Here is a 19,923-nt window from a genome sequence, read left to right on the forward strand (position 1 = left end):
CAGCAACAAGCAGTTTTTTTTTTGTTTTTTTTTTGGGGGGGGGGGGGCGCCACAAGGTTAGCTCGCACAGGGCGCCTGAACACCTAAGGCCGGCCCTGCGTGTGTGGCGTCGTGTGGGTGAGCGGTTTGCTGACGTCAACGTTGTAGATCGAGTGGCCCATGGTGGCGGTGGGGTTATGGTATGGGCAGGCGTATGTTATGGACAATGAACACAGGTGCATTTTATTGCTGACATTTTGAATGCACAGAGATACCGTGACGAGATCCTGAGGCCCATTGTTGTGCCATTCACCCACGACCATCACCTCATGGTTCAGCATGATAATGCACGGCCCCATATTGCAAGGATCGGTACACAATTCCTGGAAGCTGAAAACAACCCAGTTCTTGCATGGCCAGCATACTCACTGGACATGTCACCCATTCAGCATGTTTGGGATGCTCTGGATCGGCGTATACGACAGCGTGTTCCAGTTCCTGCCAATATTCCGCAACTTCGCACAGAAGAGGAGTGGACCAACATCCCACAGGCCACAATCAACAACCTGATCAACTCTATGCGACGGAGATGTGCTGCACTGCGTGAGGCAAATGGTGGTCACACCAGATACTGACTGGTTTTCTGACCCCCCCAGTAAGGCAAAACTGTGCACAGTTCAGAGTGGCCTTTTATTGTGGGCAGTCTAAGGCACACCTGTGCAATATTCATGCTGTCTAATCAGCACCTTGATATGCCACACCTGTGAGGTGGGATGGATTATCTCGGCAAAGGAGAAGTGCTCCCTGACACAGATTTGTGAACAATATTTGAGAGTAATGGGTCTTTTGTGTATGTAGAAAATGTTTCAGATCTTTGAGTTCAGATCATGCAAAACGGGAGCAAAACCGAAAGTGTTGCGTTTATATTTTTGATCGGTGTAGATGGTACTGAATCTCACACGTCCATGTCCGTGATGATACCCATGACATGATGATCGGTGGTTCATCCATAAAGATGTCTGTGAAGAATCCGTGTTTGGTCCGTATTTGTCACGGTCCCTCAGGTGACTGATGTCAGGAAATCAAGGAGACTGGCTGAGCGTGGAGGAATCTAACAGCCTCCTTGATTTCTCTTGATTCAGTGTTGATAGGGTTAATGACCCCACCCTTCTGACTATGCGGTTGATAGCTTCATTTGGGTTGTCTCTGGTCCTATACTTAATCAAGGTCTATTCATATTGATAGGTAGTCAGGGCCCGGATTAGGGTTGTCTAGGAGGTGACCTGTTTCTTCACTAGTTTCCAGGCCCAGTTACTGTTCCCCTTCCCTCTTGTGTTCAATGTGGAGTCCCCCCCCACTGATCGTGACGGTATATCAGTTTTTTTGCCCTCAGCTAAAAATTGGCATCTCCTAGCAGTGATCCAAGGACCCAACATGGATGGCTTCGGTGTTGCGTCCATGTTTTTTCACAGACCCATACAGACTATAATGTGCGTGATGGACAAAAATAGGACATGCTTCCGTGGTGTCCCCCACAGTCCATGGTAAACCAGTGATGTGGGAATGCATACACTGACGCAGATCCTAGGGGGTCGTCAGTATCTCACAGCCGGTGCTCGATGCCACTGGCAAGGCTGCTGGTAAGGAAGGTAGTCAATGTCCAGGACGGTGCCTTCACACATGTCATACACCAAGTATCACCCAGTTCCTGTGTGGCTGTGGTCTCCACTTCTCCACTGTACGTGGTTCAATGCCTGCGGTAGGTCCGTTTCCTGACCGCCACTTATGTTTTCGCCTGTCACTAACATATACAGTAGAGTTTTATCAGTCTGGAATCCACAGGTCTAGAGGCTTTCAGCCCCCCCCCCCAATAAATAAATTAAAAAAAATAATATTAATTATATATACCGTATATATACCAGCTGTAGGACCCGGCTTCGCTCGGGTATATTTAATTTATTTCATTTAATGTTTGTGTGTGTCGTTAAAAGATATCAACACTATCCACTATAACGGTGACCTCCACAGCCCCCCACCCCTTAACACTGACACCCCCTCAGTGCCCCGTCCCTTAAAATTGTACCTCCACAGCAGCCCACCCCCTTAACTTTGACCTTTACAGTAGCCTTCCCCTTTAACAGTGACTTTTACAGCATACCACCCCCTTGACAGTGACCTTTACAGGAGCCTTTACTGGATCTGGGGCGTGTCCTTTTGAACAGCTCTCTCTAAGACAGCAGCACAGTACTGTCTGAGTGTGAGCTGCAGGGAGAAAGTCACCCTCCTTCCCACCTCTGCAGCTGACAGAAGATGATTTTTACCTTCATTTTTTCAATCCCTGTCGGCTCAGGAGGGGGCGTGACCTAACCGGATTAGGGGTGTGGCTTAGTTGGACCTGGGGGCGGGTTTTTAAGTATTTTGAGGGTGGACACATTGTGGCAAGGGACGTGTCTGTGCTCCTTCCTGCAAGAGGGACGCCCCTCTAGGCACCTTACTGGCTCATTTGCATACCAAATAAACAGGATTTTCAGAGGATTAAAACATCTATTGCTGGAACAAAGGCACATCTTGAAATAAGATACTAAGTGCTATTAGGCCATGGCTTTCCTTCAATAGAGATTATCCTGGTGACAGATTTCCTTTAAAGCTCACCTACAGCAGTGAAGATAAATGGCTGGGTTGTTATGGAAACCTGGAGTAAAACTGTATATGTGGAGGCTAACGGCCTGCAAGCTTCTATTGGCTGAAAAAGGTCATGTGACCAAGCTTCTATTGGCTAATGCATTTTTTGGGAATATCTCAGGACCGCTACGTCCTAGAGCGCTGAGACCTGGTCTAAACCCTTCCCGGACACCTGATGTACCTGTGTGCCAAATTTCGTATTGCTGAAACAAAGGCACATCTTGAAATAAGATACTAAGTGCTATTAGGCCATGGCTTTACTTCCATAGCGATTATCCTGGTGACAGATTTCCTTTAAAGCTCACCTACAGCAGTGAAGAAAAATGGCTGGGTTGTTATGGAAACCTGGAGTAAAACTGTATGTGGAGGCTGAAGGACCTGCGAGCTTCTATTGGCTGATAAGGGTCATGTGACCAAGCTTCTATTGGCTAATGCATTTTTTTGGGACTATCTCGGGAACGGTACGTCCTAGAGAGCTGAGACCTGGTCTAAACCCTTCCCGGACATCTGATGTACCTGTGTGCCAAATTTCGTGATTGTAAATACACACACATACACGCAGCTTTATATATGAGATAAAACCCTTTCAGGACTAATCTTATTTTTATTTTATCATTTTCACTTGTTTTTTTCCTTTTTTAAATTTTCCATCTCTGGATGAGAGCTTTTGTACTTTTTTTTATGTCACCATTTCATTTACCATATCCTATTGGAAAATGGGCAAAAAAATTCTTTGTGGGATGAGATTGGAAAAAAAGTTAATAAATAAAAACACCATTCCGAAGTTTTTGGGGTTTTGTTTTACGGCGTTCACTCTTTGCTATCAGTGACCTGACTTATTCTACGGGTCAGTAAGATTACAGTGATTTTTATATCATTTCTGTTATGATTTACTTCCTAAAAAAAAATTTTTAAATGTTTTTTTCTTTGCATGCTGCCATGGCTAAAAACAGAAAAAAAGACAACGCAACAGCAAACCAGATAAAGTACAATCATGCCATAGTCACAATAATGCATTTGCCAAGCATCTCACTTTATAAATAAGCATAGTATTAGCACTATAATATTTTTTGGTGACTATGGCATTGTTGTACTTTATCTGGTTTGCAGGGTGCTGTTGCATTGTCTTTTTTTCTCCTTTTTATTTGCATTCTAACAAGCATAACTTATTTTTTATATACTGTATATATTTCTGGCTATAGAGCTTTAAAGGGAACCTGTCACCAAGATTTTGTGTATAGAGCTGAGGACATGGGTTGCTAGATCGCCGCTAGCACATCCGCAAAACCCAGTCCCCATAGCTCTGTGTGCTTTTATTGTGTAAAAAAAACCGATTTTATACATATGCAAATTAACCTGAGATGAGTCCTGTCCCTGACTCATCTCACGTACGGGACACTTCTCAGGGTAATTTGCATATGTATCAAATCGTTTTTTTTTTTTACACAATAAAAGCACACAGAGCTATGGGGACTGGATATTGCAGATGTGCTAGAGGCCATCTAGCAACCCATGTTCTCAGCTCTATACACAAAATCCCTTTAATAAATTGGGGGGAGGAGAAGATGTTGTGACAAAATAGAAGGCAAATGATCCATTTTTTTCTGACAGTGTTTGCAGCGCACAATACATTTTTATTTTTTTTATATTTAGTTTCAATATTTTCAGATTCGGTGTGATACCAATTATATTATTTTATTGTTTTTATATGTCAAATTGGGAAAGGAGGTGATTTAAATTGTAATATGTTTGTGGGTTTCATACATTTACTATTTGCTATTTGTAAATGGAGTCATTGCTATAATTACAGGTTATTAGACAGCTCTGTAGCTTCAGGTAAAAGTCTATGATAATTATCCATCACCTTCCTGTGCAGGAAGATGCTGCTCTACCAGCACTGAGGATGATGGGGGTACAATCCTCTGTGCAGGAAGATGAAGCTCTGCCAGTGCTGAGGATGATGAGGATTGTATCCCCTGTGCAGGAAGATGCTGCTCTACCAGCACTGAGGATGATGGGGATACAATCCTCTGTGCAGGAAGATGAAGCTCTGCCAGTGCTGAGGATGATGAGGATACAATCCTCTGTGCAGGAAGATGCTGCTCTGCCAGCACTGAGGATGATGGGGATACATTGTATCCCCTGTGCAGGAAGATGCTGCTCTGCCAGCACTGAGGATGATGGGGATACAATCCCCTGTGCAGGAAGATGCTGCTCTGCCAGTGCTGAGGATGATGAGGATTGTATCCCCTGTGCAGGAAGATGCTGCTCTGCCAGTGCTGAGGATGATGAGGATTGTATCCCGTGTGCAGAAAGATGCTGCTCTGCCAGTGCTGAGGATGATGAGGATTGTATCCCCTGTGCAGGAAGATGCTGCTCTGCCAGCACTGAGGATGATGAGGATTGTATCCCTGTGCAGGAAGATGCTGCTCTGTCAGAACTAAGGATGATGAGGATTGTATCCCCTGTGCAGGAAGATGCTGCTCTGCCAGCACTGAGGATGATGAGGATTGTATCCCCTGTGCAGGAAGATGCTGCTCTGCCAGCACTGAGGATGATGAGGATTGTATCCCCTGTGCAGGAAGATGCTGCTCTACCAGAACTGAGGATGATGGGGATACAATCTTCTGTGCAGGAAGATGAAGCTCTGCCAGTGCTGAGGATGATGAGGATACAATCCTCTGTGCAGGAAGATGCTGCTCTGCCAGCACTGAGGATGATGGGGATACATTGTATCCCCTGTGCAGGAAGATGCTGCTCTGCCAGCACTGAGGATGATGGGGATTGTATCCCCTGTGCAGGAGGATGAAGCTCTGCCAGTGCTGAGGATGATGAGGATTGTATCCTCTGTGCAGGAAGATGCTGCTCTGCCAGAACTGAGGATGATGGGGATACAATCCCCTGTGCAGGAAGATGCTGCTCTGCCAGTGCTGAGGATGATGAGGATTGTATCCCCTGTGCAGGAAGATGCTGCTCTGCCAGTGCTGAGGATGATGAGGATTGTATCCCGTGTGCAGAAAGATGCTGCTCTGCCAGTGCTGAGGATGATGAGGATTGTATCCCCTGTGCAGGAAGATGCTGCTCTGCCAGCACTGAGGATGATGAGGATTGTATCCCCTGTGCAGGAAGATGCTGCTCTGTCAGAACTGAGGATGATGAGGATTGTATCCCCTGTGCAGGAAGATGCTGCTCTGCCAGCACTGAGGATGATGAGGATTGTATCCCCTGTGCAGGAAGATGCTGCTCTGCCAGGGTTCCTGTTTCCTGCCTCTGTGATCAGCCCTCCCCCCGCATCCCAGAAGCCAACGGAAGTCAACATGTCGAGTCTGCACAAGAGCAAGTAAGAATAGGGGGTCCTGGGGGCAGATCCCGGGGGCTACCTGGAGAGGGGGCTGCAGGCAAACAGGGGGTTAATGTGCAGGCAGCAGCTGTCACTGTGTGGGAGGGTCCGACAGCCTGCATCAGCACAGACCTGGATGTATACTGTATATATATATATAGTGTGCTCATCATATATCTATATATATCTCTATATACTGATCACATATATCTCTATACTGTGTGTATATATATATATATAGTGTGATGATCATATATATACTATATATACTGTATGCTGATCATATATATCTCTATACTGTGTGTATATATATATATATATATAGTGTGCTGATCATATATCTATATGTATCTCTATATACTGTATGCTGATCACTAATATACTTCACCTGTGTGCACAAAATAAGTTATATATACTGCACTATATGTACTGTATGTATAATATAGGGGATATAGTAATATATACTGTACCTGTGTGTATGTATGATGTAGGGGATATAGTAATATATACTGTACCTGAGTGTATGTATAATATAGGGGATATAGTAATATATACTGTACCTGTGTGTATGTATGATATAGAATTTGTAAGAATTGGTGTGTTAGGGAGATCACTGCTTGTCACAAGTGGACCCCCCCCTTTAAATTAAAGGGGTGATCTATGTCCTAAGCGGACATTGGCGGTTCTGTCTGTGTATACGGGGATGTGCCGCGCTCCACGTCGCCGGCAGGTGCTGAGTGATCAGGTGACTCTTTTCTGTTTGCAGGATTGCAGAGTTCCAGAGCATTCTCAGCGAGCCGCGCATCAAGCTGCCCGTGCTGAGGGAGCTGTGCTTTAACGGTAAGACGTCTCCGGCCGTCGCCTCTCCTCCCTGGACTTTGTCTTTCTGATTTTGTTTTTCCACAGCCTCTGCAAACAGCAGACTTCAAGGTTGACTTGGGTTCACCCAGCAGATAATTAACCCTCAAAGGACATTTTTACATAAAAAAAAAAAAGAAACATTCTAAAGTTTCAGTTTTTTCTGGGTGATGCCACTGTGGCTGCCATTACGAGGTGAACACGCTACTTTCCTAGTTACATCTTCCAGCCATAGGCGGTTTTGCCATTCAAGACTCCATTAAAGCTTGGTGACAACCGCTATTGGACTGTAGCGGCTATCATCCAGCTTTCCCAGAATCGAAGGCTTATTATTATTATTATATTTTTTATTTAAAGGGGTATTCCAGTTTTTATTTATTTTGATGCATTTGTTTATACAATAGGAACTCATACAATTCTCCAAAATACATGTATTTAAAATTCTGCATATATACCTTATATCAAGGAGTTGACCCCTATATGCAGTCAAATGGTACAGGCCATGTATCAGTCCTGTGTAATGTATCCATAGCCTAACTGAAACATGGCATCAGTCATGTGACACTCTTCAGTAAGCCGTGTTACAGGACATACATGTGCAGGCTCAGCACACAGGACACATTCATGTGTAATTAAATAGGACCAGTGGTGGAATCATGATTTTTAGTAGGTATATTACAGTAACTATATTGCTATGTGTATTTACATGGCGGCCTGTCTCTAGGTGATGTTGTTAAAATGACTGCCTGTCTCTAGGTGATGTTGTCAATACATTTTAGGGTAAGGTTACTATTATACCTGCGGCCAGGTGTATCTGTGTATATGATGTACTCCCTAATACGCTACTATTCACCTGTTAGATGCCGGGGCAGTTCGCAGAAAGCCAGGTCACATGATACTTGTGGAAGGCACATTGGTTTAGTCCTACCCAGTTCTCATATATATACTAAAATGGGCTGTACCATTTTTTTTTTTTTAGGGAGAGGATACTGTATGAATATAAAAATGGTCTGCAAACAAAATTTTAAAGGGATTATCCCATCTTGTATCCTTAGAACGGAGCCCGCAAAGTGCTGGCGGGTGCACCGCGCATGTGCGGCCGCCCACCATTCATTTCATTGGGACTTCTGAAAATAGCCAGCGTGCTAATCAGCTATTTTCGGCAGTCCCATTGAAATGAATGGAGGGCTGGCCCCGCAGGATAGGTGCGGTTCCTAGAGGTCATCAGACATGGTGGTCATATCGGTAGGATATGACCCCCAATGTCCAAGATGGGACAACTAAATAAATGTAATCATTAAAACAGGAATACCTCTTTAATTTCTAATTTAATTACACTTCTTCATGGGGCAGATAGGCTTATCTTTAAAGGGGTTGTCCGGGTTCAGAGCTGAACCCGGACATACCTCCATTTTCACGCCGGCAGCCCCCCTGACAGGAGCATCGGAGCAGTTCATGCTCCGATGCTCTTCTTTGCCCTGCGCTAAATCGCGCAGGGCAAAGGCATTTTCTGGAGTTCCAGTGACGTACTGGGGCTCTCCATGGCGCTGCCAGGAAGCCCGGTGACATCACCGGCACTGATGGGCGGGCTTTAGCGCTGCCCTAGCCTGTAAAACGGCTAGAGCAGCGCTAAAGTCCGCCCATCAGAGCCGGTGACGTCACCGAACACGCTGCTGAACACGTCCGTGTTGCATTCTTTTTTTTTTTTTTTTTTGCGGATCCATTGTAACAATGACTGTCCAAGAATAGGGCATGTTCTATTTTTGGCGGAATGGACATGCGGACATACAGACACAGAATGCACACAGAGACATTTCATTTTTTTTTTTTTTTAGTTTTTTTGCGGCCCTGTGTGTTTCTGCATTTGGGCTGCAAAAAAACGGACACGGACAAAAAATACGCTTGTGTGCATGAGACCTTAGGCCACTTTCACACCTGTGGCACAGAGATCCAACAGAGAATGCCGGGAATTGACCTCAGCGGTTTGTGTCAGGATTTTTCCCGGAATGCAGGTTGCAGATTTCTGTGGATAGGGGATAACTTTTAACTACCGGAATACCGCTTTACTAAAAAAAAGGGTCAAAAAATGTAAATTTGCTTACGGCAGCAATCCCCTGCGGTTCAGATGCTTATAAATTTGGCCACCAAAATTCTCCATTTCCTGGTTGCAGCTCGACACACAGGAAATGCCTGTTGATGCCTTCTCAGCCAATCGCTGTCAGGGGCGGGTCACCAGGGCGGCCAGTGATTGGCTGAGCAGGCATCTCCTGTGTGTCAAGCTAAGACCATTAATTGGAGACAACCCGTAAGGCCTCTTTCACACGGGCGTCGCGTGTGAGGGCCGGATAGGATGCGGGTGCGTTGCAAGAAAATGCACGATTTTTCCGCGCGAGTGCAAATCGTTTTAATGCGTTTTGCACGCACGTGAGAAAAATCGGCATGTTTGGTACCCAGACCCGAACCCGGACTTCTTCTTCATAGAAGTTCGGGTTTGGGAACGGTGTTGTGTAGATTTTATTATTTTCCCTTATAACATGATTATAAGGGAAAATAATATTATTCTTAATACAGAATGCTAAGTAAATTAGGGATGGAGGGGGTTAAAAAAATTAAAATTAAAAATTAAACTCACCTCATCCACTTGTTTGCGAAGCCCGGTTCGTCTTCATTCTTCTTCTTTGAGAACCTGCGAGGAAAAGGACCTTTGGTGATGTCACTGTGCTCATCACATGGTCCATCACTGTGATCAGGAACCTCCCAACAAGTAGAATAGAGTTGAGGTTGCTGCAGTCAGACATATAGGTTTCCTACAGTGCCCTCTGCTGGGGAAATGTAGTATTACACGTCAGCTATTAAAATGAATGGGAAGCTGGGTCCTCCAGTGGGTCTTAGTCAGAGGTTCTCCACTCTGGTTCATAGAGGGTCCAGTGTGAGGGCCCCCCTTTATGACGTCCATACATTTTGATAGGACGTATGGAAAGGGTTTCTCTTAATGGGACAACCCCTTTAAAGAAAAATCTTCTATCATCTGAAGTTTAAAGGAACTGTACACTTCTGTTATCAGCCATTGGGTTGGAGCAGCAGGCACATAGCCATGTCCTTCACAGGAGCTCGGTACACACAACAGTCCGCCAGTTTTTATCGCATTGTCAGATGATAATGTTTAGTCCTTGTTTTTAGTTATTTGTGAGCCAAAATCTTTAGGTTTCTTCTGGCAGAAAGTTTCTGCCTTGTTTGTAGCGTATCTCAGATCTATGAGGGTGGGGGACGCCATATCCTTGCCTGACCCCTATACTGTGCCTCGGCTTTGTGAACAGGTCTCTGTCCAAAGCTCTGAATGAAGCAGCTCTCTCTCTCACAGCGGGAAATACCAGCACAATCTGAAGCAGCTGTGTGCTGCTAAGGAACCACCTTCAGGCTCCTCATCACTTTCCTTATATAAGGGAACCGGCAATACATTTTCTGTGACTGGTTTCTGATTGGAAGGGGGCGGAGCCTCTGTTTTAATTCATTGATCCGTCCGAGGGGTGTCTGTTGTGTGGAAGACACCATGGTCCAGATAGGGGAGATCCGTCCATAGAAAGTCGTGGATTTATCCTGTCAGTAGAGCTGTCTATACGAACCGGGCGTCATATTAAGTGAATACGGGAAGATGGTGACCTTCCTCAAGAAGATCCTAGAAATGTCTTTCTTTTTTCCCTTTGACAGGTATACCGTTTGAAGGAGGGATTCGGTGCCTCTGCTGGAAAGTATGTGCCCCCTTATAGACTGATATTCTGAAGTCACAGGGGCCTTGCCGATACTGAAAATGTCCCGTCACCTTTCTTCTTTCAGATCTTACTCAACTATCTCCCGACAGATCGGCTATTATGGGATTCAGTGCTGGAGAAACAAAGGTGAGAAGATGTGGATGGGGGCCGTCCAGTATGCCTGCCATGAGGGCTCCTGCCCAACTTTTATGGACTCTGCTTAGGAAAACCTGAAGGGAAACCTGAATGGCAAGCCCTCTAGGCGGCCATATTGGCAACTCCATGTAGTCGGCCATATTAGCAATCTCTGTAGGCAGCCATATTGGCAAGCCCCTGTAGGAGGCCATATTGGCAACCTTATTGTAGACAGCCATATTGGCAACCCTTGTAGGCGGCCATATTGGCAACCCCTGTAGGCGGCCGTATTGGCAACCCCTGTAGGCGGCCGTATTGGCAACCCCTGTAGGCGGCCGTATTGGCAACCCCTGTAGGCGGCCGTATTGGCAACCCCTGTAGGCGGCCGTATTGGCAACCCCTGTAGGCGGCCGTATTGGCAACCCCTGTAGGCGGCCGTATTGGCAACCCCTGTAGGCGGCCGTATTGGCAACCCCTGTAGGCGGCCGTATTGGCAACCCCTGTAGGCGGCCGTATTGGCAACCCCTGTAGGCGGCCATATTGGCAACCCCTGTAGGCGGCCGTATTGGCAACTCCTGTAGGCGGCCGTATTGGCAACCGCTGTAGGCGGCCGTATTGGCAACCCCTGTAGGCGGCCATATTGTTTGGTTGGTTAGATTTCTTAGAATTATGTATAACCTAGAATATTAAAAGCCTTTATGTAAGATTACAGGTCCATGGTCTAAATTTCCAAGTCAGCCACTTGATAGAGTTACGTTTAAGGCTACTTTCACACTTGCGGCAGGACGGATCCAACAGGCTGTTCATTATGTCGGAGCCGTCCTGCGGCTATTTCGCTGTGCCGCCGGACCGCCGCTCCGTCCCCATTGACTATATTGGGGTCGGGGGCGGAGCTCCGGCGCAGCACGGCGAAAGCTGCCAGACTAAAATGTCGGACATGCAGGACTTTTTAGTCCGGCGGCTTTCGCCGTGCTGCGCCGGAGCTCCGCCCTCGTCCCCATTATAGTCAATGGGGACGGAGCGGCGGTCCGGCGGCACGGCGAAATAGCCGCAGGACGGATCCGACATGATGAACAGCCTGTCGGATCCGTCTTGCCGCAAGTGTGAAAGTACCCTAATAAAAGCATGTCCCCTCTGTCTTCCTCTAGGGAGACGTATGCCCACTTCTTAAAGGAAATGATCATTCAGCCAGGAATTGCCAAAGCCAAGCTTGGTTTCTCCAGAGAAGATGTCACTTTGGAAGACCATGTAAGTTCTGACATTAAAGTTTTTTTTTCTGGTTTTAGGCCATGCGTAGTTCATAGAGGGAGGGGGTCCTTCGGTCAGGCATCCAGAATGGAAAGTGGCCCCCAAAACCTCTTGGAAGGACCCCACTTATCCATATGTTAAACGGACAGCACTTTTTTTTACAAGGGCACCATGCTATGCTTCATTTTCCCTCAGGGGGCGCTGTAGGGGATTTGAGCGCTTGCTCCCAGTTTTCCCTGCAATTTAGAGCTGGTTCCGGCAGACGGGAAAACCTTCAGAAAAAGTGTCCAAAGCGGAGGACCCCTTTAATACGTTTCTCATGCTCTTCTAGTCATAATCCTCATGCATTGTCTTAAAATGATTCATTCTTGCTTTTAACATTCAATTATTTATTTCAGCCCCTCAATCCCAACCCAGATAGTCAGTGGAACACGTACTTCAAAGATAATGAGGTGCTGCTGCAGATAGACAAGGATGTCCGGTAAGCAAAATGGCCGCCGCTGATCGGGATCACCCTGAGCATTATGATTATATGGAGTGACATGTCTGTTTTAGTAAATGCTTGCATTCCCAATGGAATGTCAATTCTGGAACTCGGCTTTGTGCGGTCCCTCTGTTATTCCTCCTAGAAATGTATGAATGAGTGGACAAAACTGGATTTTTCCAGGTCGGGGGTGTCCTACACATACTGACGCAGTCCATTCTGTTCTGACACAACCAGACTCTGTCGGAATGCCCCCCTTTGAATGGTAATGTCCAGTTGCTAATACATATTTACACATTTCCAGGAGGAATAACAGAGGAACGGCGCCATGCAGAGTTTTAAGATGCTTCGGGAATTGTAATTTCACGGGGAAATACATGTATTTGCTAAAACGGATATGTCAGCAGTGGGGATAGGTAGTAGTCCTCCCTAACATGGACGTTATCTGCGCTCGTCTTCCAGGAGGCTGTGTCCTGACTTCTCCTTTTTCCTGAACCCCACGGATTACCCCTGCCAGCTAATCATGGACCCAGAGAACGAGTACGAGACCCTGAGGAAGCGGGTGGAACAGACGACGCTGAAGTCTCAGACCGTAGCAAGGAACAGGAGCGGCCTCACCAACGTAAGGAAGGGGAACGCCCGTCCGGGGCAGTCTGGCCATCAATATCTGATCATGGGGGGTCTGACACCCCACACCCCCACCAGTAGCTCCGTCCACTACACAATTACCAGACCCATGTAGTTCCAGTTCCAACTTCCATCGCTACATGGTAACAGTTGATCGTGGGGTTGTGGTGTCTTGCACTTGCTACGGGGCCCGGAGGTTGAGGGGGCCCAATCAGGTGCAAGAATATTGTACCTTTTTGGGGAATAACAATAGGGCGGATTTTTGCTATACTGTGTGTTTTACTAATAGATGGTGCTGTTTAAAGGGCTTGTCGCATCTTGGACATTGGGTTCATATCGGTAGAATATGCCCCCAATGTCTGGTAGGTGCGGGTCCCACTTCTGGGACCTGTCCTTTAGAATGGAGCCTGTGAAGCACAGGAGGGCTTTATTTTCCTTAAAGGGGTATACAGGATTTTGATATGGATGGCCTATACTCAGGACAGGCCATTAATATCGGATCAGTGGGGGCAGGGGTGTAACTATAATTCATAAGGCCCCGTAGCAAGTAGCAAAATAATATGGGCCCCCAATACCTAGTGTAAGCAATAACTAAAGGTTAAAGGGGTACTCCCATCTTGGATATCGTTAGGATATGCCCCCAATGTCTGATAGGTGTAAGAACAGTGCCCACATAGGAGTGCCGAAAATAGCTTAGCGCTGGCTCGAATATTTCCATCAGTCCGATAGAAGTGAATGGAGCGGTGGTGATGCTTGCACGGTGCGCTTCCCATTCATTTCACTGGGAGTGAAAATAAACTAATGCGCCACTTCAGCAGTCCCATAGAAATGAGTGCATGCGCAGCCGCCCTCCATTCATTTCTATGGGACTGCTGAAGTGGCGCATTAGTTTATTTTCACTCCCAGTGAAATGAATGGGAAGCGCACCGTGCAAGCGTCGCCACCGCTCCATTTACTTCTATCGGACTGATGGAAATATTCGAGCCAGCGCTAAGCTATTTTCGGCACTCCTATGTGGGCACTGTTCTTACACCTATCAGACATTGGGGGCATATCCTAACGATATCCAAGATGGGAGTACCCCTTTAACCTTTAGTTATTGCTTACACTAGGTATTGGGGGCCCATATTATTTTGCTACTTGCTACGGGGCCTTATGAATTATAGTTACACCCCTGCCCCCACTGATCCGATATTAATGGCCTGTCCTGAGTATAGGCCATCCATATCAAAATCCTGTATACCCCTTTAAGGAAAATAGGGATAACCTGCAGTACCAGGCACAACCTTTAGACAAGAGCGGCGCTGTTTTAAATTTAAATTTTTTTTCTAACCTTGGACAGCAGCTACATTGTTCTTGGGTGGCAATGCCCAACTACAGAAGCTTGGCGTCAGATAGTGGCCCTGTTGGTATTGTACCCACCCTCTATACTATCTTCTTCTCCTTTTTCACCCAGGTGAGTTCTCCTCTGAAGGCCTCAGCTTCGCATTCGCTGAGTGACATAGAGCCCCTGCCCAGCGGCTGTGAGGCGCATTGGGAGGTGGTGGAGCGAATCCTCTTCATTTATGCCAAGCTGAACCCCGGCATAGCCTACGTGCAGGGCATGAACGAGATTGTCGGCCCCATCTATTACACATTCGCCACGAACCCTAACAGTGCCTGGAGAGGTGAGGTCTGAGCGGTTGTCGCCCCCCTTCGACCCCTATGTGTCTTGTGTTGAGGGATGGGTTGGGGGAAGGGGGTCCATCAACAGGCAAGGCAAAGGGTCACCATGTAACAACTGATCTACTCTCATAACCAGAGCATGCCGAGGCGGACACCTTCTTCTGCTTCACTAATCTGATGGCTGAGATCCGGGACAATTTCATCAAGAGTCTAGATGACTCTCAGTGTGGAATAACTGCAAAGATGGAGCACGTTTACTCCACACTGAAGGAAGAGGATGAGGAGCTCTACCTCAGGCTGGTGAGTAGATCACAGAGCAAGACGTAGCATGAGGCTCCTGGCCCCAGTGCACAATATCTTAATGAGCCCCACCAACCATGTGCCATGTATAATGCTGGTGTCTTCTTACGTGGAGGAAAGACCTTGGGGCTCCCTTAAGCTCCATGGCCTTGGTGTGCACCCTTGGAACCTCTTTGAAGGGGGGTAAAAGTATGACTGAGAACAAGGGGCACCCAATTCCCCAATAATGGACAGAAGTTTGAACCTGCATTTGCAGACTCTGTCCCTAGAAGAAAAAAAAATAGACAAGCGTTCACATTCAGCTTTTTATTTTATTTTATTTTATTTTTTCTGGTGGTCTCATTCATGGAATCCAAACTTGGATCATAAAAGTTAAATATATGCTTGTTGGAGAACCCCTTTAGGTTTAAAATATAGAATTGCTTCCTTAAAGTGCACTTATCAGCAGGTCCAATCCTATGAAATTAGGCATGCTGTCTGGTAGGGTTGATCCCGCTAATTAAAATGATACCTGTCTTGTGAAAATCGGTGGTGGCGTTCCCGAGAAAAAATACTTTTATTCTCTATACAAATGATAGCTTTAGTGCATGGAGGGGCGTGGCCAGCCCTGGAAAGCTAGACCCCGCCCCTCAGTGCACTGTAGTCCTCATTTGTATGAAGAATAAAAGTCTTATTTTCTCAGGAACGCCACAACCGATTTTCACAAGACAGGTATCCTTTTAATCTCCAGGATCAACCCTATTCCTGGTTTAGTACAGTTGACAGGTGCTCTTTAAAGGGTGCATTCACTTTAAAATATACCTTTTTCTTAGAAAGGTCCCCTGCGATAAGCTGATCAGAGTTTCTTACTGCTGAGATCTGAGGGAAAGCCTGACAGTGAGTGTCACGATTTCCTGCAGCGCCACCACAGGGCGAATTAAGCATTACACAGTTTCCATTGAAATCTGTGGGCTGTTCTTGTAATGTATGGATGTGCCAAGTCCTCCAGAGCAAGAGACACTCTTTCTAGCTGCTCTCCACTCTGGCCAAAAGAACAGGGTTCCCGAACAGAGGACCCCCTTTAATTAACTCCGATTTCCCTCAGAGGGTATTTGACAGTGGGGTTCCTAAACCACACATCCCCTTTAATATAGTATTGAAATGTCTTGGCAGTCAGTATTCTGCTTTTGCAGTCCATTGACAGAATACAGGCTGCCAAAAACAGCTCCTATAATTCAGCTCATGGGCCCTGCAAGATCGTGGCGAGGATTCTGTTGTATTCTTTGCAGTTTTCCAGGGTCACCATGTAATCCCCTTTAACACTCCTTTGTCTGCTCTCAGCAAGAACAGAACATCAAGCCTCAGTTCTTCGCCTTCCGCTGGCTGACATTGCTCCTCTCCCAAGAGTTTGTCCTGCCCGATGTCATACGGATCTGGGATTCGCTCTTCGCGGACGAGAACAGATTCGACTTCCTCCTGAAGGTCTCCTGCGCTATGCTGATGTGAGTCTCGAATTGTCCATCCTTGTAGGTCCTATACGTCTGCAAGTTGTCTCCTGGGGCTTGTTGTTCCTCTCCTGGCAGTTAAAGGGGTTCTCTGGGACTCCTATATTGATGACTGATCTTCAGGATCGGCGGGGGTCCAACATCGGTTTGAAGTGGCCACGGTGCTCCTGACAGCTTGCCAAGCACAGCGCCGTCCATTGTATAGTGGCTGTACTTGGTATTGCAGCCTAGCCCCATTTTTGCGCAGTGCCTAGGTCATGTGACCAACGAATGTGACATCACCGGCCTAAGGAAGAGGCTGCCAGCGCTCACCGGAGCCTCGCGGCCTTTTCACTAGCTGATTGGTAGAGGTGCCAGAAGTCGGACCCCCTGCCGATTTTTAGGGTAGGTCATCAATATATAAATCCCAGGAACCCTTTATCTTTAGGATCGCTTCCTCTTTCTCCTTATCTAACGTAGACCGTTTCCGTTGCAGATTAATACGTGACCAGTTATTAGAAGGGGACTTCACAGTGAATATGAGGCTGCTCCAGGTGAGACCCCAGTAGGAGGCAGGTACAGCGACTGGCGCACATTGTTAAGCGTGCTTATTGTTTCCGATAAGGTACTTCAAGGGTTCGTACAAGATCAGTAAAAAAAATGGCTGCGTCAGTTGGAAACAGCGCCACTCTTGTCCACTGGCTGCGTCTGGTATTGCAGCTGAAGTGAATGAGGCTGAGCTTCAATACCACTCGCAGCCCATGGATCCTTGATAGTCGGGAAGCACACCCCATATATGCCTTCAAGGGACAGCACAGGGTTGTGCGGGGTTAAATAAAAGTTGGCAAAGGTCTGGAAAATTGATTAAACGAACCAAAACATGTACATGCAAACATGTACATGTGTCACTTAGCTTGTGCAGCATGTGACTGCTGAGGTCAGTGACTGGCTGCAGTGGTCACGTGGATGTATGGCCCCTTTCACACGGGCGAGTATTCCGCGCGGGTGCAATGCGTGATGTGAATCCGGACCCATTCATTTAGTGTGCAGGAGGACTAAAAGGGCGTGAAATAGATGCCGATTGGTGTACACGCCCTTTTTTTTTTTTTTTTATATTAACCCTTTTCTTTCCATCACTCCAGGATTACCCCCTCTCAAATGGGGATGTCCTTCCCATCTTGAAGAAAGCCAAGGAACTTCAAGACTCCAAGTAAGATCCTGTGTGCGACCTGAGACCCTCTGGATCCACACACAGCAACCCGGACTAGAGCTGATACTTGGGGTCTGCCGCCTCCTTTACGTGTTACACGGACATGAGAGTCTCGCCTTGTACAATCGGTGACGACGCGCCCTCCGGGACTGGTTGGGACGCGGATTATACAGCGGGCATCATGCTGGGATTCCCACCCGCTCACTCGTGCCTATGTTCCGGCCTCCCGATGACCAACCAATCAATGCACTACGTTGGTACTGGAGGGGCTTTTCCAATACCCGTATCAGTATCTGGCGGTAGACTGTTATCCAGGACACGCGTAGCACCCAGCCAACCAAGGGAAAGCCCACAATGTGACAAACCTGCCTCCGCGCTTAGGTCCCCTGGCGCGCGAGACAGCTGGTAGTTACCGAGGTGTTGATTTTTGTCATGTTGCATTTCTTTTCAGAAGAATGAAGCTGATTTTATGTTGTATTTGCCAATTAGCTAATTTTATGTTTGCAAGTTTTTTTTTTAATTATTTCTTTTTTTTAGTATGCCTTGATTTTTCTCAACCGTTGTCTTAGGGTATATGGCGGCCGATTGTTAGGTAGGCCATCAGTGGCCAATTGGGGAAGTGTCGCCTTGACCCTCGCCGGTCCCTAGCACAAAGTGGCACCATTGACTATAATGGGCACAGGAGATGGCGGCACAGGTCTTTACTAGATAGGATTGTTCTAGTGATCCGGGGTCGCCATGGTTGACACTTTCCACCTGCATTAAAATGTTACATCTTCTTTTGTCAAGTTGTCTTCTTCTGCCTCTGCTTTGATCTGGTTCTATGAAAGCTGGGTGGCAAGCAACATGGCCACCGTTAAAAATCACCCAAATTCCTCAGGCCAAATCTTTGGAAGTAGGAACCCCCTTTCTACATAGTCTTGCATTGCTCATCCTAGGCGAGCTGGATTGCTGACCCCAGACAGTCCAGCCCCATCCACCCGCGTCAACTAATGGCTGTATGAGTTTACCGCAGAGTTGTGTAGGCATGGCTTCATGGCGCCTAAGGCCCCTTTCACACGGGCGAGTATTTCGCGCGAGTGCAATGCGTGAGTTGAACGTATTGCACCCGCACTGAATCCTGACCCATTCATTTCTATGGGGCTGTTCACATGAGCGGTGATTTTCACGCATCACTTGTGCGTTGCGTGAAAAGCGCAGCATGCTCTTTTTTGTGCGTTTTTCACGTAACGCAGGCCCCATAGAAGTGAATGGGGCTGCGTGAAAATCGCAAGCAAGTGCGGATGCGGTGCGAGTTTTTTACGCACGGTTGCTAGGAGACGATCGGGACCCGATCATTATTATTTTCCCTTATAACATGGTTATAAGGGAAAATAATAGCATTCTTTAATACAGAATGCTTAGTACAATAGGGCTGGAGGGGTTAAAAAAAATATTAAATAAAAATTTAACTCACCTTAATCCACTTGCTCGCGCAGCCGGCATCTCTTCTTTGCTGCTGTACAGGAAAAGGACCTGTGGTGACGTCACTCCGGTCGTCACATGATCCATCACCATGGTAAAAGATCATGTGACGGACCATGTGATGACCAGAGTGACGTCACCACAGGTCCTTTTCCTGCACACAGCAAAGAAGACAGAAGAGAAGCCGGGCTGCGCGATCAAGTGGATTAAGGTGAGTTAAATTTTTATTTTTATTTTTTTTAACGCCTCCAACCCTATTGTACTATGCATTCTGTATTCAGAATGCTATTATTTTCCCTTATAACCATGTTATAAGGGAAAATAATACAATCTACACAGCACCTAACCCAAACCCGAACTTCTGTGAAGAAGTTCGGGTTTGGGTACCAAACTTGCTGATTTTTCTCACGCAAGTGCAAAACGCATTACAATGTTTTGCACTCGCACAGAAAAATTGCACATGTTCCCGCAACACACCCGCACTTTTTCCCGCAACGCCCGTGTGAAAGAGGCCTAAAGGTGTTGCCCCATCATGATTGAAATAAGGCAGATCTGGCATCTGAATCACCTAGCGATCAGCCAGCAAGAGCTGCAACTGTCAATATATTCTGCAGTGGCCACTACAGGGGAAGTGTAGTACTACATGCCACCCATACTAGGTAATAAGGGTTGCCACCTGGCTGGTACTCCACCCATATAGCCGCTATGTCTTTTTTACG

At 46.7% G+C, this 19,923-nt stretch overlaps 1 protein-coding gene across 1 annotated transcript; it reads left to right on the forward strand.

Moving 5' to 3' along the window:
- The first annotated feature begins 5,937 nt into the window (after positions 1-5,937).
- Positions 5,938-18,528, forward strand: TBC1D13 (TBC1 domain family member 13). The gene is made up of 12 exons (XM_044305984.1): positions 5,938-6,001; positions 6,768-6,841; positions 10,568-10,608; positions 10,694-10,755; positions 11,892-11,991; positions 12,390-12,472; positions 12,938-13,097; positions 14,559-14,769; positions 14,904-15,067; positions 16,388-16,548; positions 17,027-17,084; positions 17,673-18,528. The coding sequence occupies exons 1-12, from the start codon at positions 5,979-5,981 to the stop codon at positions 17,742-17,744; spliced, it is 1,209 nt and encodes a 402-aa protein (XP_044161919.1). The 5' UTR covers positions 5,938-5,978; the 3' UTR covers positions 17,745-18,528.
- Positions 18,529-19,923: the final 1,395 nt, after the last annotated feature.

The sequence above is a fragment of the Bufo gargarizans genome, chromosome 9 (assembly GCF_014858855.1).
Source record: "Bufo gargarizans isolate SCDJY-AF-19 chromosome 9, ASM1485885v1, whole genome shotgun sequence".
In the NCBI taxonomy this organism is placed as follows: Eukaryota; Metazoa; Chordata; class Amphibia; order Anura; family Bufonidae; genus Bufo; species Bufo gargarizans.

Excerpts from the sequence above, each read along its gene's own strand:
- TBC1D13 (XM_044305984.1), top strand. The coding sequence starts at position 5,979 with ATGTCGAGTCTGCACAAGAGCAA. Across the intron at positions 6,842-10,567 it reads GAGGGAGCTGTGCTTTAACG|GTATACCGTTTGAAGGAGGG; the intron begins GTAAGACGTCTC and ends TCCCTTTGACAG. Across the intron at positions 12,473-12,937 it reads CAGATAGACAAGGATGTCCG|GAGGCTGTGTCCTGACTTCT; the intron begins GTAAGCAAAATG and ends CTCGTCTTCCAG.